Source organism: Paroedura picta, chromosome 16 (genome assembly GCF_049243985.1).
Source record: "Paroedura picta isolate Pp20150507F chromosome 16, Ppicta_v3.0, whole genome shotgun sequence".
NCBI classification, from domain to species: Eukaryota; Metazoa; Chordata; class Lepidosauria; order Squamata; family Gekkonidae; genus Paroedura; species Paroedura picta.
This window is the reverse complement of record NC_135384.1, coordinates 6191455-6217870: the sequence shown is the minus strand read 5'-3', so window position 1 is coordinate 6217870 and position 26416 is coordinate 6191455. Positions and strand designations below refer to the sequence as shown.

Below are 26416 nucleotides of genomic sequence, written 5' to 3'. Positions count from 1 at the left end.
CCAGGGAAGCTGTACGGATGGTGGCGAAGTGGTCTCTATTGCGACAGTAGGCACGGCGTCGGGCAGCTGATGATGAACTCTGGGGCTCCATCTCTGGCTGGTATGGGTCATCGTAGAGGTTGTCGTGACCCTGCAGGACACCGGGACAGGAGATAAGTGGCAGCAATCCTTTGGTTTCCGACACCCATCTCATATTAAAATGGGTGAGCCAACTAGTCAGCCGAGAGAAATTCCGGGAAGTATTTGGGGGTTACATTGACTATCCCAAGCTGAAGATGAGCATCTGCATGTTAAGGACAGGAAGTTAGGGACTGAAAATGCAGTCTCCGGGACTCCGGAAGTTAAAGCTTCCCGTGGAATGCTGTGATCATCTCTAGGCACCACAGCAAGGTGATGCAGACAGGTTGGAAAAGATCAGGGGGGAGAACAGGTATGTTTGGCCTGGGCAGAAACACAGAGGGAAGGTGGAAGACAAGTGACAAAAAGACAATGCCTCACTCAAATCAGGATATAACAGCCATACTCCTAGAACCCAAAACTACATCCCTAGCATCCGGAACTTGGAGTGGGGAAGTGAAGAGAAAAACCCGTCACTTCGGCAGATCGATCTGGTCTTCCGCTGCAGCCGGAGACGGCAGAGACCCCTGCTTCGAAGACCCCAAGTGCCCTTAGCTTTCAGGCCCCGCCCCCTATCCGCCACTCTGGAGCCCTGTGCGGGAGGCACTGGGGCGCCGTACCGGGAGGCGATGGATAACAGAGCTGTTAGAGGTGACGGTGTGCTCGCCTTCCTGCATCATGGCGATCTCCGCTCCGTCGTCGTCGTCGGAAGCGTCGGCCAGGCTGTTGACGCTGCTGCTCTGGCTGCTGGCGCTGATCGACATGCTGGGCACTGAGTGGCTGCTCTCCATGCTGTTGACGGTGCCTGTCCGGTGGAGGAACTGCTCCACCTCCTACAGGGAAGAGATAAGGAGGTCCGGAACCGCCCTCGACCGGGGGGGGGGGGCGCAGAGGGAGCTGTCGTTTGGGGCAAGGCACCCCTGGGCGTTCGCAGGGCGCCAGTCCTCACCTCCTCCTCTTCCGGAGCTTCCGCGTTGGGGCCGTTCTGCGCTTCCTGGAAAAGGATTTTCTTCATCTTGCGGTACTGCAGGTTGTCCAGCTCCCGCACAGCGTCCTTGGTTCGCTGGATCAGGTCCATGATGACGGTCTGGGGCCGTTCCCGCAAGAGGAAGCGATGCTATTGGGGGGGGGGGGGGGAGAAACAAAGAGTATGGTTGGGGGGGCAGTGGGCTGGGAAAAAAATCTTCACAGCGAGTCATTCACATAGAAATAGTCTGCCATGAGCGAAATCTGGGTTTGCTAAGGCACAGGGCACACTCTCGGCTACCTTGGGCAAACGAGGGAAAGGAAAAGGACTGTAAATACTTGGGAAAGAAGCAAAAGAAAAATTGGTATTTATACCCTGGTTTCCACTACCTGAAGGAGTCCCAAGCAGCTTACAGTTGCCTTCCCTTCTTCTCCCCACAACAGACACCCTGGAAGGCAGGTGGGGCTGAGGGAGAGTTCTGAGAGAACTGCTCTGCAAGAACAGCTCTGAGAGCACCGCGACTGGCCCAAGGCCACCCCACTGGCTGCATGTGGAGGAGTGGGAAACCAAACCCCGTTCTCCAGAGTACAGCCCACTACTGCCATGACACTGCACTGGCCAGCAATCTCCACTCGCAATTTTCTACTCTGCAGAATTATTTTGTAGATAAAAGAATACAGCATTGTGTCCCCTCCCCGCAAAGTTTGGACCCACAAGAATCACAAGGCATGCCCCGGGGTCTTAGCCCCCGTGCATTCTGCCACAGCTGGGATTGTGCCGCGAATCCAGTTTAGGCAACACAGGGAAGAGTGAGGGGCAGGACACCTGCCCAATTCCCCCGGTTGCGGTTTGGCGGGGCTGTACCTTGAGCAGCACGTCAGAGGTTGGGCGGTCCTGGGGGATCTTCTGCAGGCACGAATCCACAAAGTTCCGGAAATATTCAGACCTGGGCGAAGCAGGAGAAGAAAGTCAGGAGCTCGGCTTCCTTTGAAATCCTGGCCTTGCTGACTTTTCTCCCCTACTCCTTCAGGTTTTAAATTCACTAGGCCCCAATTCCTCCCCACTCTTCCCTAAGCCGTGACCTTTGGAGGGCCCCTTTACCAGTGGCTGGACTGAAGCAGTGGGGAGTCATTCTGGGCGATGTGGTATAAGGCACTCATAGCATTCATGTTAAAGAGGGGTGGTTTCCGCTCCGCTGGAAGAAAGGAAAAATGGCATCAGGGCTGGATGTTCACCTTCTGGCTTCCTCCGCACTCAGCATGCCCGAGCGGCTCCAAGTTGGACAAGGGAGCTTCCCCAGAGCACGCCACCCCCCCCCCCCCGCCGCCGCCCAGACAACCATGCCCTACCGAGTTCAATGCACGTGATGCCAAGTGACCAGACATCCACCTTCCCGTCATACTGCCCCTCGTCCATGGCTAGGATCACCTCGGGAGCCATCCTGGAAAGAGTCCGGAGCAAAACAGTGTGAGGCTGCAGCTTTAAGAACAGGCTCCCCGCCGTCCAATCCCCCTGCCCAATCCCTGGTGAGAAGACTGCAATGCCTCCTGCCATGCTTCCTGCCACATCCCTTCCCTGCCTGTCCTCCCAGGTGAATGCCAATTGTGGTCCCCTCCACTCACCAGTACGGGGTGCCGACAAAGGAGTTTGCGGGGGCAATGATGGAGGCAGAGCCAAAGTCCCCCAGCTTCACCTGGCCTGGCTCAGTCAGCAGGATATTCCCGGCTTTCACATCTCTGCAAAAGACAGGCTGACGCTTGAAAACTGCAGGGGCCACCGGGGGCAGGAAGAAAGGCAGCCCACAAAGCCCCAACAAGGAGGAGGAGAGCGGAGTCATGGCAACAGATGGGGAAGAAGAGTTGATTCTTATATGCTGCTTTTCTCTACCCGAAGGAGTCTCAAAGCGCCTTACAGTCACCTTCCCTTTCCTCTCCCCACAACAGACACTCTGCGAGGGAGGTGAGGCTGAGAGAGCCTTGATTTTACTGCTTGGTCAGAACAGCTTTATTTATTTTTATTTATCTATTATTAAATTTATATCCCGCCCCTCCTGACAAGTTGGCTCGGGGCGACTTACAGAATAAAATGGGCTTATGTTTCCACTTGCCCATCGCTAGACTCAAGCGGACGTTTCTAACGGCTCTCTCCAAGCTCTCCAGCTCGTGCATAGAACTACCAGCACGGAGGTGACAGAATGGCTCCTAAGGTGCAGGACAGGGACCCAGCCATTCTCCTGGCCTCCCGCATTCCTTCCTTCCATCACACTCAGGGGAATATGGCCAGATGGACCACAGCAGCTGATCTCACCTGTGGATCATGTTGTGGGAATGCAGGTACGCCAGCCCCTGCAGAGCACCGTGCGTTATGGCTGCAATCTCCACCTCCTGCAGAGGCTTCTTGTGCACTGGGGGGGGGGGAAAGGAGAAAGAGAGAAGATGACACAGATAAGGAAGAAAAGGACGATGAGAATTCTTCCTGTCTACTGTCCCTCGGAGACTCACCTTCCAGCAAGTCTGAGGCGGAACCGAGGCAATATTCCATCACCAGCTGATGAGGTAAGAAGGCAGGGGGAACAGTTAGTCGGGTCGGGCAGAAGATTCTCAAGCATCCGGTCCCACACAGCCCCCAAGCCATCACATACTTCCATTTGCAGTCTTGTCCCAAAGTATCTGAGGGGCTGTCTGCCTAGTCCACCAGAGAGCTTTTTGCTCCTCAAATGCCAACAGGTTGGTGGACCCTGGCCTGAGGGAAGCCCACCTTTCCTTGACCAGTCCCGGCCCCTACCTGGTGGAATGAGCTCCCAGAAGATCTAAGGTCCCTGATGGAACTATCTCAATTTTGCGGGGCCTGCAAGACGGAGCTCTTCTGCCGGGCGTTGGCTCGAAGCCAACGCAGTTAACATTCAATGGCTGATCCTCTATATACCCCATTGCAATAAATCATGTATGATGCTAGAGACGATGACATATTTGTATAAGCAACCAATGCAATATTAAAATCAGAGTCCAGTAGCACCTTTAGGACCAACAAAGATTTATTCAAGCCATGCTCACGCCTTGAATAAATCTTTGTTGGTCTAAAAGGTGCTACTGGACTCTGATTTTGTTGTGCTACTTCGGACCAACAGGGCTACCTATAAGACTCAATGCCATATAGTTTACCATAAATCGATATTTTATTGAAATTGATTGTACCGGTTTTTATGGTGGAGCTGCCACGAGCCGACTGTTCCAGAAGCAGCTGGATAAGTCTAATTAATTAATTAACTAACGTTAATATTAATTTATTCATTGATCCCAGCACAGAGGCCCACTGCTGTTGAGGGCCCTGGAAACCTGAAGCCGGTTTCCCCTGCATAATCCACTTCCTCAAGAGCTCCATTATCCCGTGACTGGGAAATCCTCCCGGAACGCTTGCCTCCACAGGATTAGCTTCCCCTTCCTCTTACCCATGCTGTGTGCTCCCGTAAATAGCAGCCCTTGTACTCGATGGTGTTCGGGTGCCGCAGCTTCTGCAGAAACTTCACCTCTTTGATAATGTCCTGCCATTTCTGAAAGGCAAACAAAAGGAAGCTGTGCAAGGATAATCCCATGCCGAAAGCGTGACGGGGCGAGGTTTAGCTGGCCCGGAGGCCAGGGGAGCCAGGGTCCGCCAAGAGGCCGGCGGTGACCCTTGCTCAGGACTGCTCCGGCGTGCAAAGACAGGGACTAAGCACAAACCTCGTTTGACTGCTTCCCACTGTAGGACATCTTCTTGATGGCCACCACTTCATTGTTGCGTATGTCTCGGGCCTGCAGAAGGGAGACCGAATCAGGCAAGGGACGAACGGGAGGGAGCTGAAAGTTGCGGCTAGCTGGGGAGGGGGTGCTGGAAAGCGTGAGAGTAGGAATGGGATTCCTTTCAGACCTTGGAAAAGGCAACAGGAGTCAAGGGGAAGGGAGGAGTCTCATTTCGCAGTTCATGGCCAATTAGGAGTTCTCGTGGCCAGAGGGCACGAAAGAGACCTGCCTGCTGGCAAAGGATCAGAGAAAGAGGGAATGGCAGGAACCCGACACCTGCGAGTTATGAAGCAAGTCCTTCTGCTCCTTCCTATTTCTCTGGTCTCGGAGCCAATGTTTTGTTTAGAGGTCGGAACAGGCTCTCTCAACCAGGGCTCTGTGAAGCCCCTGGGGTCTCCTGACAGCTTTGGGCTTCCCAAACGGGTGGGAGTTAATTACTCTACACATAAATTGTTATATATGGTCATGTCGCCCCCCCCCCCACAAACACACAAATGGCCAATGGTGGGCCTAGAGAGGAGGGGCTTGTCCACAGCTCCGCTTCCCAATCGTATTCTCCACGATCACATCACTTCCGGGGTTTCTCAAAGCCTGAAGAATGTTCCAGGGGTTTCTCAACAGGGGAAAAAAGGTTGAGAAAGGCTGGTTTAGAGCGTTGGACTAAAACCCAGGAGACCCTGGTTTAGATCCTAGTTCTGAAAGAGAAGCTTGCTGGGCGGTCTTGGGCCTGTCACACGCACTAACCTACCCCCAAGACTGACAGATTTCCATTTGGTTCAGCTAACTAGGGGGGCCTTCCGAGGAGACCGATCAAGATGGGTAGCCATGTTAGTCTGGACTTCAGTCGGCTCCTACCCTGTCACAAATCTGGTTAGTCTTTAGGACAGGGGTAGTCAACCTGTGGTCCTCCAGATGTTCATGGACTACAATTCTCTGGCAGGGGCTCATGGGAATTGTAGTCCATGAACATCTGGAGGACCACAGGTTGACTGCCCCTGCTTTAGGATGCTGCTGGAATCTTGCTCTTTTCTACTGTTACAGACCTACTAACACGGCTACCCATCGATCCACCTTACAAGGTTGTCATGAGGAGAGAGGGGAGAGGGGGATGTCATGAGGAGGGAGGGCAACGTTAGCTGCCTTGGGTCCCCATTGGGGAGAAAGGCAAAGTATAAATGAAGCAAATGCATACACTCAGATATGCTGCTTATCATTTACCTCAATGGTCTTTCATTTGCCTTCCCCATAGGACCCAGGGTGCCTTACAACGGCCTCCTCCCCGTCCTTTTATCCCATCCTTTCAGGCTGAATGTGCAATTGGTCCCACCCCACCCAGCAAACCTCCATGGCAGAGTAGGGGGTTCCAAGCTGGATATTCCGGCCCTGAGTCCAGCCCACAAATCACTAGGCCACACTGACTCTTATGGAGAACAGAAGATTAGGGCGAGAAGGGTCAGAAACAATGGTACTGTGAGAAGATAAGCATGGATGCGATGTGCAGCAGACTCTGACCAAGTTTAGTAGCGTGTGCACGCGCGCATAGACGCTGGAGTGTCTCCAGCCGCTTCCCCACCACTCACAAAGTAGACCGCTCCAAAGCTGCCGTGTCCAATCTCCCGCAGGTCAACAAACAGTTTCTCGGGGTCATCCTTGAAGAACAGTTCAGCCACCTCGGGGTCCTTCAAGCTGCCAGCCCGGGCATTAGACGGCATGGTGGCGGCGCAGGGGGCTCGGCCTCACCTTCGCTCTTCTTCTAGAGAGGGAGGGAGGGAGGGGTTAGCAAGCTGGCCGAGATGGCGACACACACAGCTACACGTGCCTACCTTCCAACGGATGCCAGTTCTTCGCAAGGAAATGCACCAGTCCCAATCCCATGCTCCCTTCATTGCAGGAAACCGAGATATTCCAACTCACAGTGTTACTGTCTGAACTTCTCTAATATGATGATGATGATTGTTAATACGTTTATTTTCTGCCCTGTTTCGTAAGACTCGAGCGGATTGTAACAGGACAGGAGTGGCCAAACTGTGCCTTTCCAGATGCCCATGGACTACAATTCCCACAAGCCCCTGCCAGTGTGGGAACTGTAGTCCACAGACATCTGGAGAGCCACAGTTTGGCCATCTCTGCCGTAAGAGACAAACACATACATTTGTCTTCAAAGTATAGATTTAAAACAAATACAGAACATTATAAGTATGAAACCAATAATTAAACTGTCTGTTTTTCTCTCACAGGAAAGAGGGCGCATCAGAAAGATGGCCATTTGAGTAGGTCGCTGACTGAGACAGGGAAGCTGGCGGATCATCCAGGGGCCTGCAAGAATAGCGCTGCCTTACGAGCCCTGCGGAACTGAGGCTGTCGTGACCCTGTCCAACACCAGCTACCCTTCCCACTGGCTGCTTTAATGATAGGATTATGGCTCCTGTCCCAGTTATTTCTCTTGCTTACAGTCCACCTTTCTGAGACTCTGGGTGGCTTACGGGATGTAAAGCAATGCAGTCAGGCAGCATAAGACAACCAAGGGACCACATACTAGGACAGGTGGTAGCAAGTGCCGGCAAGTCACAGCCAACTTACGGTGAAGTTTTCAAAGTTTTCAAAATAAGACCAGAGGTGATTTGCCATAGCTGCCTTGGTTTAGCACCCTGGGACTTCCTTCGCGGTGTCCTTTCCAAGTACTGACTGGGCCTGACCCAGTTGAGCTTCCGGAACCTGACAACAGGCTAGCCTGGCCCATTCAGGTCAGGGGTGCAACAGGGTTTGGACTAGAGACTTCAAGAGCAAGCAACAAACAGCCAAAAGCAAAGTATACGGCAAACAATGCAGAAAGTGGATTAACAGGCGTCAAGTCAACGCTGTAAAAGCAGCTTCTAACCCACGATAATCTTCGCAGCTGAGCAGGCCAGCGTGCCGTTCCACTACAGTTCTAATCTCTTTTGTAAAATCCCCTTTTGAACATTACCGTCTTGCACTTTCTGGGGGAAGACAGAATTACGGGAGCCTTCCTGACCTCCTTGGGCAGGCCACACCCTGAGGAAGGGCTGGGAGTGGATTAATTTTTTATACATTTTGAAAATTTGCTAAACATTTCTCAGGTGATGTGACCACATAGGGTCATGTCGACCTGCCACTCCCCCCCCCCCAAAAAAGGCCAACGATGGGCCAGGAGGAGGTGAGAAGGGGAGGGGCTCCGAGAGGGCATGTCCACAGCTCTGCTTCCCAGCCAAATTGGGAAGCTTTAAGTCACATTCAGCACTTGAAGGGAGGGGTACAGCAAAAAAAAAAAAAATTAAACATCTTGCTTACAGCTGTCACAAATTGAGTTTTGTTGTAGTGGCTGAATGTGGCCTTAAAGTGAGGGAGACGAAGAGAGGGGCTGCTATTCCAGAGCGGAAATAGGATTCTTTTTGAGCTGCTCAGTACAGGACTTTCCCTACCTCCCTGTGTTACCTGTGTAATGGTCTACCCCGGAGTGAATGCTTCGACTCCCTCACTATGGCTGGTGTTTAGTGTAGAAAGGTCATGGGAAGGGGAGAAGATTAAAGGGAGTTTTGCGAAGGGCAAAGAGCAAACCTGGGATACTTGTCCAGGATTTGGGAGGGGAAGCAACACAGGAACCAAAAACCACATGGAAGTTGCTTTCTCAGTAACAGACCCCACAAGAGGGACTGAAGCCGCTCACAGTGACAAAGCGCAGCCTCGATAACACAATCACACGCTAATGTGGCTTGGTGACCCACAAACACAACTGCACGCTACTAGGCAGGTGCCCTGTGAACAGAATTTTGGAAAATGAAACCAGGCAAAAGCATGCTCTCAACACACTTGTTCCAGAATCAGGACTGTTACTTACACAGTGGCAGCCATGGGCAGAAGTGGTCCCTTTTGGGGGCTTCTCCTGCACCTTCAGAAGAACTGCGCTGTGGTGTTCTCTATTTTAATGCACTTCCCTGGCACTTTTGTGGGAATGTGTGTGTGTGTGTGTGGGGGGGGGAGGTCTATTTTCATGAGCCCAGGAAGGGACACGTGCCCACGTTCAAGCAGCACTGCTAGCTGTTCTGAGCCCTTGGGACAGGGCGGGGGTACAAGCCGGAATGACATCAATGTATCTTGCACAGTTCTTCTGGTGGGGATTCAAGGGAACGAAGGGAGACCCACCCTGGAAATCAAGAGACTAAAGCTGCCTGGAAAGACGTACTCCTGTCCTCAACTCAGTGGAAAACACCACAATTTTTCAACGCCCCCCCCCCCCCCCCACGAAAGGACACAAAACAACAATCTGGGCCTCAAGGGTCGCCTTGAGGTACCCAGAGCGCCCTTTGAGAAGGTCTGAACAGGCAGCCTGAAGTCCTGCACTGAAGAGGGGGTCTGACACACAGTCCCCCCGCAGGCCCAGACAAATGTCCCCCTTTGAAGGTTGCCCAGTTCATGTCTCTGCTTCCCTATGAAAGGGCCCAGGTTACAGAGAAAGGGAACTGGGGATCTGAAAGACTAAACAAGCGCTGGAAGCTACAGTGCTTCCTCTTCCCCAGAAAAATCAGACCTGACCACAGGAACTACATGCAGGCGGGCTGGATGTTCTTTATTTTGTCTCCACCAAACCCAGAAGGTGAATTACCTCCAGGAGCACGTGGGAAGCACGACAGGGAAGGTTAGCGCCCTCGCTGATCACAAGGACGTGCCTTCTGCAGCCGACCCACCCCATGTGCCCAGTGCACAAGACGGTGGTGTGCGCTCAGTATGTGTAGACCACGGGGGCCTCAAGTAGCATAACGAGGCTCCTAGCTCCCTGCCATATGGAAACACCCCTGGCCCCTTTCTCAATGGGACCGGTTCGGCCGCTTCAGGTCATGATCCAGCAGGCTCGGACACACGCCTGGAACGCCAAAGCCAAGGTCCTTCCCCGTCCCCGAGGCACCTACCTGCATCTCAGCCGCATGTGCTAGAAGCAAAGTATTTGGGACTCGGCCCAACCCCATTAAGTTCAGCGCTCTTCCTCTCCAGCCTCTGGGGCCGGCAGCAGCCACTGAAGCAGCTCCCCTCCTCCACCCAAGCAAGCCGCTAAAAAACAGGGAAACCGAGAGAGCGCAGGCAGGCCGCCTCGGCAAGAGGAAATCCTTGCATTGTTCGGCCGCTTCCCAGGGAACAATCCCAAGCGTCCGTGCAGCCTGGTGGCGGGAACCCTGGCGGGAACGTTTCTGGCTGCCAGCGTCAAGGCCTTCAAGGCGTACCGAGAAACGCAGGGCTCGGGCAGGCTCCCGATTTTGGGTTGCAACAGTCAAGCGAGAGCACCAAGGCGGCGGGGGCACACGGGAGGCGCCTTCAGCTAATCCTTCCACGGGGGGGGGGGGGGAGCCAAACTAAATTGTGTCGCTGCAAAAGCAGAAGTGCAAAACCAGATCAGGCTCTCAGCACAAAATGTAAATGACTCAGGTAATTCGATTTTTTAAAAAAAATCCCTTCAAACTCAGCTGCTACGACTAGGAAGCGGAAGCAGGATGTCACTGCCATTTATACATGTCACTCCTCCATCACCTGCGCAGTAACAAAGGGTTAGATCAATATGCCAAACACAGCATAGAAACATCCTCCTCGATAGATGAGACAGTTCATAGAATCGTAGAGTTGGGAGGGGCCAGACAGGCCACCTAGTCCAACTGCTCAATGCGGGGTCAGCCTAAAACACCCAGGATAAGGATCTGTCCAGACGCTGCTTGAAGACTGCCAGTGAGGAGGGGGAGCACACCACCTCCTTAGGCAGTGGATTGCACTGCTGAACTACTCTGACTGGAGCTAGAAGGGCCAGGGAAACCACTGGAAGAGGCCTGGTAGAGTGTCTGTTCCCCACCTGCAGTGCCCGGAAGACCATATTTCAAAATAGGAAGCTGCTATTCCCTCCAATCCATCTAGCTGATCTCTCTCTCTCTCTCTCTCTCTCTCTCTCTCACACACACACACACACACAAAGTGCATGTGCTTTGGCTTGCTTGCTTAAGCAGCATAAATATTGTAGGCAACCAGGTAAATTATGCAGGCCGGGGTCACTTCCCAGATTCAGCTCTGTGCTTGCCGAACTGTACAAACAGAAGGATGCCGCTTAAGGCAGTGGTCCCCAACCTTTCTGAGGTTGGGGACCGGCAGGGTATTGGGGCGCGGCCCGCGGCCCGCGCCACGCCCACGCGCGGGCCACGCCCCCGCATCGGCCGCGCCCGCGGGCCGCGCCCCCGCATCGGGCCGCGCCCGCGAGCCGCGCCCGCACATCGGGCCACGCCCGCGGGCCGCGCCCCGCATCGAGCCGCGCCCGCACACCGGGCCGCGCCCGCGGGCCGCGCCCCTGCATCGGGCCGCGCCCGCGAGCCACGCCCGCATGGGCGCGGCCCCGATTCCTTCTCCCTGCCCTCCCGGAAGTTTTTTACTGCGCGGGGCGGGGGCGGGGAGAGGGAGCCGCGGCCCGGCGCCATGGCCTTCGCGGCCCGGCACCGGGCCGCGGCCCGCAGGTTGGGGACCACTGGCTTAAGGGACAGAAGAAAGAAGGAGATCTGCTGTAGGGCATAATGCAGGAGCAGGCGGCCCCCGAGGCTATTCAGATGGAGGAGCGCAGCCACTGCAGGTTGCTAGCCGGGCTCCTCCAGCTCATTGTTCTGTACTGAGGGGGTTATGCGAGAATCCCCTACAGCAGCAGCCGCTCCTTGAGCCTGGGGAAAGGTGCCATCAGATTTCCGTGGGCGGTGAGGGATCCATCTGTTGAGCTGGGGACCCTTGCTATGCGAGGCAAAGAAGGGCGAAGCCAACTGCACCGGGCACGGAACCGGGAGAGCGCTGAGGAATACAAGCGCGTTGCATAACATGCGTCAATGGGTGAAAGCCCTCTACGCCCCATGCAACACAGCGGGGAAAGGGGGTGTTTGTTCCCACCCATCCACAGTAGTTGGGGTTCTTTGCATTTCAGACTGTTGAATAAGTTGGCGGAGGCTGACTTTTCCTTACCAGCTGCTGTGAACAGAATGACAAGTGCCTGCTACTAAACCGTTTGTGCCCGAAGACACCAAACAGAGCACTCCCGTTCTCCTTGGGGCCACTTCCTTCTCTTTGTGACAATATGAGGACGCAAACATCGGACAGAAGTAAAGTGGTCACAAGACGCCAGGTCACGAGAGACCCGACTCGGAAACTGGCTTGTAAAAGGCATGAAAAGGCACCCTTGAAACAAGAGGGGAGAACCTGGAGGCCCTCCCCCCCAAAAAAACAAATCACTAGACTGAAGTCACGAGGGTAAGCCTGGAAATCAAAATTCTCTGGGTTGTTCCCCACCCGCCTTTGTTGCGCTAATCCACAGCCAGTGGGGCTATGTTCCTATTGCCACAGTCACTGCTGAGCATCCTACAAGGAACTACTACCAAGTGGTAACAAAACACGCATGTTAAAAAGGGGCCCTGAAACAGGCTTATGTGCTTAGCCAAGAGGAAGACGGATCCATTCATTCTCACACAGTCTTTTCAAGCCCTTCTCATGTCCTAGGCCTCCAAGATCTTTGCACACCAACCATCCATATTTATCTATTTGTCCCACATGTGACTCTCTTGATAGAAAGGGGTCTTGGTCCTCCAAGCCCTACTACCTAATGACAGAAAGGCCTATCTAGCCATCCGGCTTCAACTCTCACCACCTTCCACTTAGGCAAGTTTCCTGCTGAGTGAGGGCTGGAAGCTTAAAAGGCAAAGCTGAACAGGGTCTTCTTGACGATGATCGTTCCCGTATTTGCGCCGTGAATCTGACGGCACAGAATGCAGAGTTCTGCCTCTTGTCTTTTGCTTCTGGCTTTTCTCCTCCTTACGTCCCCCTAGTTCTCCAGCCTTCTTTTCCCTTTTATGACTGTTTGACACAATATTCGGCATCTCCCCAATCACGGAGGCTCCGGGATACTGCTTCCAGGGGTCCCTTCCTCCTGAACCCTACCTGTCCACGTTGGAAGAAGAGGGGGGCTTACAGAGTAACCTACGGTTAATGCAGGAGCAGCGTCTAGGGGTTGCGTTCTACCACATCAGCACATGAGAAAAGAATGGTGTGGCAACACGCTGCAGTCATTTTCAGGGATTTTGCTGCAACCATTAGAAAACTATTTTGGGAAGGGAAAGCTGAGAGCCTCCTGATTCTAACAAATGACCTCTGCTAGAAAGGGGAAACGCATCCTGGAAGGGTTTGACATGCTCCATCACACGTGTTATGCTAAAGTGTAGCCGAAATCCCACACTCATCTGAAGGAGGAGCTTTGGACATTAGAGGGGAGCCTCCACGTTATGCAGTTCCTCTGTGGCAAGGGTGGCCAAACTGTGGCTCTCCAGATGTCCATGGACTACAGTTCCCATGAGCCCCTGGCAGGGGAATTGTAGTCCACAGACAGCTGGAGAGCCACAGTTTGGCCATTCCTGCTCTATCGTGTCCAAGGGGAAAGTTATTTCCGACAGCTAGGGGTGGAAAGAGACAACACTTTTTCCCCCTCTCCCTAGAGATGGTTCTGACCAAGCGACCGCATATCCGTTAATACCTATATCCGTTAATACCTATGGTATGATGGTTCAGAAGAACTTCCATGTTCAGAGGCAGTGTACCTCTGAATACCACTGATCTGGAGATAACCTGAGGTATTCTTGCTGTCAATGAGTTTCCTGGGTATCTGGCTAGCCCCTGAGAGAAAGAGAACGCTCAACCTTGAGTCTAATCCAGCAAAGGTCCCACTTCCTACGGCCATGCAGAAAGAGCGTTCTCTTTTCATGCTTCCATCACCAGATCTGAAGGACCATTTATGTGAGAGGAGATAGGAAAGGAGTGCTGCATCTTGAACTTCAACAAGTGACTTTATGATGGCAGAGAAAGTTCATTGCCGTTTGGTTTGGAAATCCCAAGCTCCTCAAGAACGTCTGATCAGAAACGTCACTGCCCATCAGCTGACGCCACACTGTGGGGGCAGGAGCCAAACAACAGCAGATGCTCGATGCTCAGCATGTTAACAGGCGCTTAAGAAGCATCGTCTCGGTCTCTCCTGCCAGGGCTAGTCAGGTGGGATGACTTTGCCGCTGGTTCTGGACCGGACAGGACACTCCTCTCACCCTTTGGCTTAAAATAATGCTTCATCATGCGTTAGCGGTTTTTCTTAACTCGGGGAGTCAGAAGCAGCTTCCTAGTGGGAACGCAGTTCAGGATTCGTCTTTGGAAGCCAACAGAGAAGTCTGCACCAATGTCTGCCAAGAAGGGTGGGGAAAATATTGTACAGCAGAGGTAGTCAACCTGTGGTCCTCCAGATGTCCATGGACTACCATTCCCACAAGTCCCTGCCAGCTGAAAGGGATTCGTGGGAATTGTAGTCCATGGACATCTGGAGGACCACAGGTTGACTACCCCTGTTGTAGAGGAAGACCTAGGGAAGGAAGACCTAGGGACTACCCCTGTTGTTAGGAAGACCTAACAAAGACTGTGTGTTCTCTTGGCTGGTCATCAGCGGTCAGAAACACCAGTCAGAGAAAAGCAAACTGATTCTTGCCTTTCCTTCCACCTAGAAGGAGAGCTGCTGAAGCAGAGCATAAGTCCACCAGCCCAACACCCTGCTTCCTACAGTGGCCTCCCACAGGTCTTTGGGAAGCCCCAAAAGCAGGACAGGAAGCAATAGCGCCCCTCCCCATTTATTCCCTGCAACCGGTGTTCAGAGGAGCCTTGAAAGCAACATCCATGGATAACCCATCGCCCACAAATGTGTCCAATCCCCTTTCAAAGCCTTCTAAGCAAGTGTTTTTCACTGTATGCTGAAGCAGTGGTTTGCACCAATGAAGGATAAGTTGCATGAGTACTTTCTTTCGTCCGTTGCTACAGCACAAGGAGCCGACGGGCTGGTCACTTTTGTACGATTATTTGCAGAGCTGTGCGACACTAGAGACTGCCGGCAAGGACCGAATGGCTGGCCGCAAGAGAGAACCAGGAAGCCGAAAAGCCCCGACGGTCACGAGGGTTTGGCACGGCCATGAAAAAGAAACATCTGCACCATTCTCCTTCTGGCCGCACCTCTCTCAAAGTTCCCTCTTGTAAATAGTACACAAAAGTGTTGTCGAAAGAGAGGTGGCACGTTCTGTCTTGCACGATGAAACCGCCAGCTATTAGGACAGGCACAGAACAACAGGTGAGGAGCTCCAAAAACAGCAGAGTGCACACTGATACCTACTCATCTTTGACCAAGGCATGACACGCATACAGGCTGCCTTAAAGCCATATCCCAGGGGTGGCCCAACTGTGACTCTCCAGATGTCCATGGACTAGGGGCTTGTGGAAATTGTAGTCCATGGACATCTGGAGAGCCACAGCCAGGCCACCCCTGCTATGTCCAAACACACACAGTCACAGCTGTGCACACACCAGAAGAAAAGCCTCCTTCTTCGATTTCTCTCCATTCCTTACCTCAAGCCAGCACGCTCCAGAGCTGTGTGCAGACCTCTACATGGATCCATGGGCCAAATCCCATTCCATCCTGGTCAGAGAGCAATAATCCATTAAATTAGAAAATCTGTAATCTGCTCGCTTTGCTCTGGTTACGCTTGGGGACAAATGCAGCAGAACGTTATTTAATTATATTTCTACACCACTTGCCAGCTCGCTTAGTGCCCAGAGGAGCTTACAAGTCTTCTGAAGCTTGCACATGCCCATCTTCACAAGATGGCCAGAATGCTGCATAATTCCACTTTTTATTAGAAGGAGGTAAGTCACAAGCACTTGGGTGTTTTGCATTTCAAACAACTCAATTCCTGCAGCACATGCCAAATTCTAAGACAGTTCAAATATGGAGTTCAGAGAGAACAGGAACTTTAAAGCTGCTGAAAATGGACCAATCTGAATGTCTAACCGGATACCTAATTGGATTTCCTTTGCATTTATTTGGTTTTGGTTTTGGACCTCAGAATATGAACAGCTTTGAAAGGTAAGCTAACAGGAAAAGATCTTTGGTATGAGGGCCCAACAACCCATGGCAAACTCACTGAAAAGTAGGGAGGAGTTTCGCGGCGGTATATAAAAACAAACTCATTCATTGAGGAATAGGCTTCCCAGGTCTAGAGCCCTCTTCATCAGATGCATGAAGCACATCCTCAGAAGGCAGATACATTTTAAGCTGCAAGTTGCCCCATGCGGGCACATGTGAACATACGAAGCGGCCTTATACCGTATCAGACCACTGGCCCGTCAAGGTCAGTAACTGCTCAGACAGTCTCAGGTGGAGGTCTTTCACACTTCCCACTACGTAATCCATTTAGCTGGGGATTCCGGGGACTGAACCTGGGCCTTTCTGCAAGCCAATCATATGGTGAGCCATGGCCCCTCCCCAGACCTGTCACAGAATTACTTTCTGGTTTTGTTGCAACAACCCAACAGGCCACCGTTGAGAAGTAGGACTTTCCAGGTGCAAGGATGTCAACCATGAAGAGCACCCCGGAATCCTTAAGAAAAACCACTCCAAGTCAGGATACGCTTCATATTTTTTCCATCCGAGTCCTCATCTCAAAACTAATTATTCTGCAGTGCTGGCGTGACACCCATCCCCTTCTATTGCAAAAAATCCCACAAAACCACTAAGTACAATTCCACTATCCCCCCAAGTTACAAAAATGTGGCGGAACACAAAATCCAGATGCAAACAAAGGCTCACCTATTTCACCTTCCTGAAATGCACTCCTGGGGTTCACTCCAAGAAGCCCTCTCCTCACCAGAATTACAACTCCCATGGGGCTTCATGACAGCCCTTCATTTGAACTTGTCTCACCAATGCAGGCCTGTCCAACCACTTCAAGACACAAAAATGGGACTACCAGAGGGGGGCTGGGAGCAAGACCCCCAAGTTGCCAGAGAGAGGAACCGATAGAGAGGCCTGAGTTCCAAAGAGAGAGTGGGGTTTAACTAGGTTAGGGGAGGAATGTCAGAGCCATCCTTCCCAATTCTCCTGGAGAGGAACAGGGCAATAAGGCTATTAGGGGTGGATGACAGAACAGAAAGGCAGAATCCAAGATCTACCGGCAGGAGGTCGTTTGGCCTCCCCCAAATAAAAGTTGAACAGGAAGAGGAAGAGTCATCTTGGCCCCAGAGCTCTTGCTAGAAAACAAGTGGGGCCTAGAAGATTTGTGGGGAGAAAAATAAAAGGTAACCCATTACTCTTTTAAGCTCTCAGAGGAGACAAAAAGAAACAGGGGATACAATTTCTGTGCTTATTCTGAAAGAGATTCCTGGGGGGAGGGAAGAAATGAATCCTGTAGAATAGGCTCATCACCTCTGCCTTTGTTCCATGGCCCTTTTACCTTCAGTTTCCTTCCCCCAACCCCCTCCCGCAAGATTCCACCTTTGCCACCCCCGAAGCTAGGCATTTGAGTCTCACCTGTAAGTCTTTGCAGCTGCCTAGATATTGTCCCCCTTGAGGCTCCAGCTCCAGGCTCTTAGGGGTGGGGAGTCCACCCCCGACTCCCTCGTCTTTCCCAACACTCTTCCAACCAAAAGGGTCTCAGAGGGGGCCTCTCGGCGGCTCCCCTGGATGAAGGAGGCCCCCTTTGACAGGAGAACAGAGGGGCATCCGGGGTCTCTCTCTCTCTCCAGCCCCTACCTCTTTGCCTCGGGTTCCAGAGGAGCGAAGGAAAAAAGGGAGCTGCGGGGAAAGGGAGCTGCAGAAGGGAAGCCTTGGAGGGGCTCGTTAAAAGGAACAGGGTGGGGGCATCCCTGGGAAAGGGCGGGAGGGGAGTCTCCCCACAGCTCCAGCGCGTGATCTCTTTACGAAGGCGGGAGAGGAATCCTGGAGGGGTCTCGCGGGCTGGGGGGGGGGGCAGGCAAGGTGCCCGCAGGTGACTCCAGGGGGGCTAAGGGACAAGCCGGGGGGGGAGGCGACGTGGGCTAGGAGGGCTGCTGCAGCCTCTCCTAGGGGATAAGGAGCTGCTACATAGGCATATATAAATATTATATATAATTAAATATATATAATGGGGCAGGGTTAGCTCCAGGGGCCCCCTCCCCAGCAGATGAGCAGAGCGAGGGGTCCGGGGGGCACCAGCAGAGGAGGACGTACAAAGCCCCTCTCAGGGAATGGGGGGGGAGGAGAGGAAGGAGGGCTGGGTGGGCGGGATGGTCCTACAGGCGCCCAAGCAACGCTGTCAGGTCCGGGGCGCGCTAAGGGGCGGAGGGGTGGGGAAGGGGGGGCGTCCCTGCTCGGCCGGGGGGTGCTGTGGGGGTGGGGGGCCTTGGTCTATCCGGCCCCCCCGCCCCTCGCTCGCCTCCTCGGGTTCCTCCGCCTCCTCCCTCCCTCTCCCTCCCTCTCTCCAGTTGTCCCCAAATCCAAGATGGCGCCCAAGGCAGGAGCCAGACCGGAACCAAGCCAGAGAGCACCTCGGGCGCACGCGCGGCCGCGAAGGGCGGGGAAGCGGCCGTGGGGGGGAGAACGCGCACGCGCAGTGAGAGGGAGGGGGCGAAGCCGCGGTGGTGGTGGGGAACGGCACGCACCGCGCGCACGCGTCGAGGGGCAGCTTGCGCAGGACGGAGCGGCGCCGCATAGTGCGCATGCGCGCTGTCTAGTCGGGGGGTGGGGTGAAACGCGGCGGGACTGACGGGCCGTCCTAGAGACATAGAGCATGCGCTGTACGCTTTTCGTGCCAGGGAGAAGGCGGTGTTCGTGGGACTGGTGTAGCGTATCTTATAAGAAATTATTATTTTTGGGGGGGGGGATCAATCCTAAAATCTGATTTAAGAATGGAGAGTTGGGATTGGAGGGAGTGGCCGCAGGAACGGCGACAGCGAAGCAGGAGGCCGGCATCCGGGTTGACTAGGAGGAGCCCGATTGGGCCGTCTGGGTGCCCTCAAGCTTTTTTGATTGGACGTCGCCTCAGGAGGCGTGGCGTGATTGGTAGGCTGAGGCGACGAGGGGCGGAGCGCCCTCGCTCAGCTGTTACTGGGGCAGGATTGAGACAGGAGGGCGGCCGCAACCAGACATCAAAAGGCGGGGGGAGGAGCAGCTGCCGCCGCAGCAGTTCATGGGGGGGGGGTATTGGAGAGCGACCGTTAAACTGTCGCCGTGCGCTCGAGCACAGTCGGAAGAGGGCGGAGCCAGGCTCGGCGACGTGACGTCAGAGTGGCGCCTTGTCTGGCGGGCGACCTTTCCTTCACCCTCGCAGGCCTGCATCCCGCCTCCTAAAGCCCTTTCTGGACCAAACTGGGCTCCAGGGGCACCTTTAAGCCCGACCAAGTTGTATTCTGGGAGGGAGCTCTCGGGGGCAGACAGGCTCTGCCAGACCATGAAATGAGAATCATCAGAGTGCAGAAATAAGGAGAGGAAATTAGCAAACCGTATCATGAAGTTATGCTGCACGTTTTTGGCCTATCTTCATGAGGCTGTTTACTTCACGGGCCTCCTGTTTGACTGTCCATATATCTGCACTGTTTCCCACTTCATTGAGGGGTGGGTGTGTACGTTGGTCTTAAAGGTACCATTGGACTCCCATTTCTTTCTGCCGCTTCAAATCAACTTTCTGCCGCTTCAAATAAACACAGGCACCCACCTAACCCCTGTTCTGTTACATGAAAGGGATGACATCACACGCCCTTCTGGCTGAAAGTGACGCGCATCACCATGTTTTCATTAAAGCAAATTATGTGTAATTGTTTTTTAACTGAAAGGCGGGATTGAAACGGTGTAAACGGGGGAAGTGCTTTCAGAAAGTCAGACCTTCCCCAAAAATGTGGGGAAGCTTTGCTTGAAGCCAGCCCCATCCAGAGCTATGGAAAGTGGCTTCGCTTCCCACTAGGGATGCCAGCCCTCAGGTGGGACCTGGGGATCCCCCGGTCTTACAGCTCATCTGCCAACAGCGATCAATTCCCCTGAAGCCAATGGCTGCTTTGGAGGGTGGACCGTTGATGTCCCTCCCTGTCCACTCCTGGGTCCACCCATAAAATCTCCACGTATTTCCCAATCCAGAGCTGGCAACCCTACTTAGAACCATAGAGTTGGAAGGTACCTCTAGGCTCATCTAATCCAACCTGCAGAATGCAGAAAATTCACAACTACCTCCCCACCCACAGCGACCCAAATTCCATGCCCAGATGATGCCCCCTTAAAAAAAAAAGCAAGAAAGGGCCACAAGAGTCAAGCCCTGGCAGAATCCCTTCTGCTCACCCACTCACAATCTGCCAAAGTTCACAGAAGCAATGTGATAATCAGGACAATCCTAGAGTAGCCATTGCCCAAACTCCCTGGGATGCCAATACTCTCCTGGATATATTTGTGTCACTGGTAATACTCTCGATGAAAAAACCCAAGCTACTCTTTAAAAATATCTCATTTATTGCATTATTCCACTGTAGCAGTGATTCAGATAGTGAATCAAGATGGGTTAACTCCAATTCACAATTCAGAAACCCCTCCCATACTTGTGTTTGTATCAGAACTACACAATAATGCATGTTGTTTAAACCTGGGGCTTTGCGAAAGAAGGCCAAATATCTAAGACATCTGGGTTCTCTGGAACAAAACGGAAGGAATGGCATGGGCCAGACCTACCTAGATTTGCCCCCGCTTATTTCTGGGGGAAGGATAACACAGTCCAGCCATGCAACACAACATGGCACAGAGGCAGAGGAGGAAAGCAGTGGTAAGCAGGAGACGCTGGATGCAGAGGGCACGATCCGCCTGGGAGTGAAAGGAATGCAGCAGTGAATAGTCCTCCTTTCCTTGCATCCTTTGAGGAGGATGCAGTTCTGACTCCTGATACACCCCAGTGCATCATATCTTACCTGGTCCAGCATGCTGGACAGTGCTGGATCAGCCTGGTAATGAGATTGGTAGCAAAGGCCTGGCTCATCGGGATGCGTGCTTTGCTCCTGCATCACACATTCCGGTGGCTGCCTGGGGAAGAAGGCGGGATCATTGCATCAGTGGGCCAAGACCACTCCGCAATTCTGGCTTCTTGCTCTTGGGCTTACCTGGTCTTCGGGAGAAGGGAAGCGGGTGCGATGATACTAAGGCAGCTCTCATGGGACAGTGAGTTCACAATGGCTATCACAAGGTGGACTGGCTCCTGGGTATCTGGACCTATGGGTGGGATGGACAGAATGGAAAGTCGAGGGCATGGCTGGTGGAAGAGAACGAAAGAGAAGAAACTGGGAGTTCAGTCTGTTAAAAGTAGGGGGGTTGCTCACCTGTGAGACCCAACTCTCTCCCTGTGACAGTCAGAGCCAGGTGTGTGCCGTTGAGAGGATCTGCACCATTCTGAAGCTGAAAGGTTAGGCCCACCAGGACAGAGACTGTTGTACGGAATTCAGCAGCGGCAGAGGGAGAGGGTGTTGAGGTGTCTTCGTGGGTCTTGTTTGGGATACAGAACCTCAGCTGTGCCAGAGATGTTAGGAGAGAGTTCCAGTCCTTAAAGATGAAGGGAACGGGTTAGAAATTGCCTCTTAGTTCCCGTTCCCCTCCTTTTGCAACTGCCTTTTAACATTAAAAAAATTCCCTGTCTCGATTGATGTTTCCTCCTGACCCCCTTTTATCTCAGCAGTGTAAAAACTGAAAGATGGCAACCATCAAGACAAGGCTATGAAAGCTGAAGTCATGGGTTTCAAGAGATCAGGCTGCTCTCCTTCCTCCAAGTGGGAGAACATTTAGAGCTCTCCAAGGTCAGTTTCCTTTGAAAGAGAAAGCAGTCTGTACAGTGATTTGTTAAAATCACACACCTCAGTCGTTTGGGGCTCAATTGTACAGAAATTGCAGGGGCTGCCCTTCTCAAGATCAGCTCAGCACATCCTGCCAAATCCAGCTAACTCAGCATAGACTAGTGTCTTCTGCTAGACACTGTACATAGCGTTTCCCCCCCACTTTTAAAATTATATTTTCCTAGCTCAGCCCGTAGCATCTCGGGAGACCCTATGTGTTCCATCTGAGTAGTCAGCCAATAAGCCCAAAGCTTCAGCATAACCGTTTAATCAGGTGGCTTAATCCTCTCCCTCGATTAGCCTAAACTGTCAACCAGCTTGAATGGGAAAAGATGAAGGCGACACTCTTGTCTTTCCCTTCATGCCTCTTGAAGCTTCCCTTACCCCGAAACCCAGTTCTGCCCAAAGCCCTTCAGATCATCATCCCCTGGCTCACTCACCTCCTTGACATCGGGGTTTGGAACGTCATGCGACTGGAGGTAAGCGGCAAAACTGCCAAAGGCGACAGCCAAGGAAAGGAGACAGAAGAAGAAAGTGACCAGAGGTGGGTGTCGCTCCAGACAAACACGCAGGGAGACCAGCAGGGAGCAGATGACCATGGCCAGCCCTAGGGTGGAGGGGGAGAAGGGGGTGTCATCAGAGCATCGCTCACCCAGCACTGGTGGAAGCGGAGCCCTTGGTGGGTGAGATTGCCCAAATCAGAAACTCCGGGCGAAAAAGGAGTGACTGGTAATAGGCACATCCTCCTTTGCCCTTGTTTGGCACAGTCCGTAAGCATATGTAGTCATCCTGATCTCTATTGTACCTCTCTGTTGTACCTTGGGGGGGGACTGGGAGGGGGAATTCTGGGAGTCCTCAAAAAGGGTCCATAGCCACCATAGTCACCAGCCTGGCTCCTCACAGCTATGGGAACTGGTGCTGGGTTTTACCCAAGCCTTTGCTAGCAAGCCGTATGGGCTAACGGGATAAAATGACAGGCGAAGGCTAGCCCCGGCTTCGTCTTGTGGGGAGCCTTGACAAGTAGTTTCAGAGCCCAGACAGGAAAAAAACCCAACAGACTAGTTGAAGTTTAACAGAGAGGTTTATTCAGGTATCAAAGGAAAAGGCATGGAATTTGGAAAGAGGGACAAAGCAATCTTTACATCATAAGGGCCCTGCTGGATCAGACCAGTGGCCCATCAAGTCCAGCATTCCATCTCACACAGTGGCCAACCAACTCTGGAGGGCCAACAGCAAAGCATAAAGCCCCAAGCCTTCCCCTGATGTTGCCTCCTGGCTCTGGGATTCAGCAGTTTTACTGCCTCTGAGCACGGAGTCTTCCTTCCCTTCCCTGGGCTGGCAGCCACTGACAGACCACGAATCTTACCTAATCTTTGAAAGCTGTCTATGACCGCGACTATTGCTACATCCCTCTGGCAGTGCATTCCACATTTTATTGACTTGCGTCAAGCAGTATTTCCTTTTGCCTGATCTGAATCTACCCCCTATTAATTTTGTTGGACAGTCTCAAGTTCTAGTACTTTGGGGAGTGGGAGAAAAGAATTCTGCTAAATCTCTTCCCCATGCATAATTTTATAAAAACCTCTACCATGTTCCCTTTTAGTTGTCCCTTTTCTAAACTGAAAAGTCCCAAACCCTTCTGCCTTTGCTCATAAGGAAGGCGGTCCAACCCCCTCGTCATCTCGATTGTCCTCTTACGGACTTTTTCCTGCTCTGTGATGTCCTGTGATATGCAGACAGTATTCCGAATGAGAGATTCTGATTCTATTCCAAATGAGGCCACACCATAGATCTGTGCAGAACATTATAGTATCAGCTGTTTTGTTTTCAGTCCCTTCCCACTGCTGCAGCACACTGGGGTTGACACTTTGATGGTTCCTGCTTCTTTATAATTCTTTCAGATCTTACGACCACCTGGTTCCATTGGCTGAGCTGATTCTCCCCGGTGTAGTTCTCCTGCTCTGATTTGGGGGCTCCTTTCATCTTATCTCAAAGGAAGCAATGGATGCCCGTTGGTTTGGGGGTAAACCTTGCATCCCAAGCTGAGTTCTTGGATCAAAGGGATTGTTGGATTTTTCAATTTAATTTTAGTTACTCACATTATTTATAGTCCGCTTTTCTCACAGAGGAATCAGTCTGGATCACACAGAATAAATCCATACAATCAAAAGAGTGGGACATCTGACAGAAATTGCAATAGGTTTTTAACTTGTAGAAATGTGGGAACCAACTAGAGGCAAAGCCCAGACCTGGTTTATGTTTAAGAAATGCAGAAAGGTTTTTTGTTTTTGTTTTTTTTAAGTTTCTGCAGAGGCCTCAGTTGGATGATCACTAGAGGCTCACAGAATCTGTTCCCTGAACCACGCATCCAAGAGTCTAAAAATGTAGAATTAAATAATGTTAAAATATATTAATTCCATGTCACAATTTCTCAGATTTGATTATTTGGAGGGGGATGGGGCGCACTAGGAAAACACGTTCTTGAGAGAACTACTCATAAGAATCTCCATGCATCTACATATTACAAATAAGGCAGCATGAGATTTGATCTTCCATGGGCATTCTGACTTCTTTGAAAGAAGTCACCTGTATTCTAGGCACAGCCTGCATTGTATTATTCCCCCCCTCCCCCACAAAATTGTGCATTAACACTAAATCTCTCCATTATGCAGAGCTAACTTTACATTTTAAGCGCTGGAAGTTAGCAGCACAAACTGATTTGAACACTGTACTGGTAAGGGAGAATTTGCTGCTTGTTCTTACATGTGAATGGAGGTTTTCAGGATTAAGTCACAGTTTTCCCATGCTGCGTGTTCCTTGCATAGTTAGAGACGTGTATACACCCATATTGAATTGGAAAGAAATAGCTAAGATTATGGACAATTGTGATAGCAGGTTGCTTTGTCTGTTACGCCCAGTATGGAAGTTTCATCCCTGACATTGCCTAAAAGACAGAAATGCACACCCTGCTTTCTCTTGCTTGTTTCTGCAGCTTGGCCAAATAAGAGAAGCCTCATAAAGTGGGCCGACAACAGACAATACAGGAAATGATACGGCTTCTTGTTTGATTTTTTTTACTCCACAGTTTTGTGGGGCTTTGCTATATTTTGGTGCTTCGGAGCTCCTGAGAGACTATTCCTTTCTCAATACTGAAGATTTGTGTCTGGAGTGAAATAGATGGGCCCAGACTTGTTCTGTGATATCACAGTAGCTCATTTGTGAATCTTTACTACTGTCAAGAACCCAGGGCACTGTACAGAACAGGACCTACGCAGGGTGGAAAGGCAGGCTAAAAGCCTCTAAATAAAATCCTCTTTTTAGCCACACCCTATCATTGAGGCCTCGTCTTTTATGTCTCCTAATAATAATAGGTGCTTGCTCAAAACATGGTTCTACTAATGCAGTTTTTCCCACGTCATTTTCCCATGCCATCTTCTCATTTTGAGAATGCTCCAGTGGTCTAACAGAGGGGTCCCCAAGGGAACTAAGTGAATCAGAAAACCCACAGGGAAGACACAGTGTGGATGTCTGCAGGGACAGTTAGGTGTGACTGTGCAACCCTGGTTCATGCAAGCGAAAGTAAAACATATCGGCAAGAAATCACACAGGCGGTTTCCCCTGCTGGCTCTCTCTGCTTTGCACTCTCGTTGGTTCCTGTCCCATTGCGTATTCAGAAAGGAAGCAGTTATTGAAATAAGAGAAAACTCATTCTCGTCATAGCAACGGTCTTAAAAAGTTCACAGGTTAAAAACATAAGTGAACATTTATTCAAAATCCTATCCTTTTTTATTTAGGGTCACCTTGGGTACACATACTAAGGAGGCCGGCATTCATACTCAGAGAAATCACGTAGGAACGCGAACTGTTTATCCCCCCCCACACACACACACACGCGCGCGCACAACCTGCCTCATTTTCTCTTCTATAGAGGGTGCTTTTCAAAGTAAGAGCAATAAGCAGCCCTTATCTGGCACGCTCTCTTGGTCAGCCCAGCCTCTGAGAGCGGCACCCTTGGCCTGGCGGAAGCGTTCTGACTCTCAGCGGCCGGAGGGCTTTCCAGTGGCTCCTGCAACTCATCCCCTTTGATTTCGCAGATATTGTGCAGGATGCAGCATGTAGCTATGACAACGGGAATGAGCTTCTCCCTCACGTCCAGTCTCATCTGCAGGCATCTCCAGCGTGCTCTCAGGACAGCAAACGCTCTCTCCACGCACGCCCGGCACTTGGCTAGTCTCTCGTTGAACTGTTCTTGCGCCGTGGTTTTTGGAGTGGGGTATGGCTTCATCAGCCAGGGGCGGAGTGGGTAGGCGGCGTCCCCGATGATGACGGGGGTCATCGAAACGCCTTCCAAAACCGCCGGGGTCTGCGGCCCGAAGGTCCCGTCATCCATGCTGTTGAAGAAGGGCGAGTTGTGCAGGATCCGGGAGTCGTGGGACCGCTCAGGAAAGCCAACGTAGATGTCAGTGAAACGGGATTTACTGTCCACCAGTGCCTGCAAGACCATCGAGTAGAAGCCCTTGCAATTAATGTAGGAGTCGGCCGAGAACGGGGGGCACAGGATGGAAATGTGCATGGCATCGATCGCGCCAAGGCAGTTGGGGAAGCCCATCTCCTCGAAACCTTCCATGACCTTCTGAGGCTCTCCCAGCTGAATGGTTTGGGCCAGGAGCCTGCTGTTTATCTCCTCGCACACCTCCTCGAAGATGGAGCAAGCCGACGAAATCCCGACCCCAAAGAGCTCGGAAACAATCTTGTAGCTGTCATGGTGAACCAGCTTCCAGATGGTCATGGCGACCCTTTTCTCCACAGGGATGTGGGACCTCATTCCGGTGTCTCGCCGCTG

The 26416-nt window shown here is 52.1% G+C and overlaps 1 protein-coding gene and 1 long non-coding RNA gene across 5 annotated transcripts in view; one reads left to right on the top strand and one right to left on the bottom strand.

The window, feature by feature from the left end:
• TAOK2 (TAO kinase 2) overlaps nucleotides 1-18230 on the bottom strand; it is a 35742-nt gene extending 17512 nt beyond the window's left edge. The window contains exons 1-13 of one of the 4 annotated variants that reach the window (XM_077314517.1): nucleotides 17270-18230; nucleotides 6444-6613; nucleotides 4804-4875; nucleotides 4533-4634; nucleotides 3586-3631; nucleotides 3392-3488; nucleotides 2707-2820; nucleotides 2434-2525; nucleotides 2186-2279; nucleotides 1949-2030; nucleotides 1067-1234; nucleotides 738-950; nucleotides 2-130 (exon numbers count right to left, since the gene is read on the bottom strand). In XM_077314517.1, coding sequence (XP_077170632.1) covers nucleotides 2-130; nucleotides 738-950; nucleotides 1067-1234; nucleotides 1949-2030; nucleotides 2186-2279; nucleotides 2434-2525; nucleotides 2707-2820; nucleotides 3392-3488; nucleotides 3586-3631; nucleotides 4533-4634; nucleotides 4804-4875; nucleotides 6444-6575 — 1341 coding nt within the window. In that variant the 5' untranslated portion in view covers nucleotides 6576-6613; nucleotides 17270-18230. Of the gene's footprint in view, nucleotide 1; nucleotides 131-737; nucleotides 951-1066; nucleotides 1235-1948; nucleotides 2031-2185; nucleotides 2280-2433; nucleotides 2526-2706; nucleotides 2821-3391; nucleotides 3489-3585; nucleotides 3632-4532; nucleotides 4635-4803; nucleotides 4876-6443; nucleotides 6617-9788; nucleotides 9933-17269 lie in introns of those variants that run through there. The other 3 variants (XM_077314515.1, XM_077314518.1, XM_077314516.1) reach the window with 3 other exon arrangements.
• A 239-nt stretch (nucleotides 18231-18469) lies between these two features.
• LOC143826150 (uncharacterized) lies at nucleotides 18470-23963 on the top strand. Its single transcript, XR_013227019.1, has 3 exons — nucleotides 18470-18558; nucleotides 21420-21537; nucleotides 23876-23963. It is a non-coding gene; the product is annotated as an uncharacterized LOC143826150 (long non-coding RNA).
• The last annotated feature ends 2453 nt before the right edge of the window (nucleotides 23964-26416 follow it).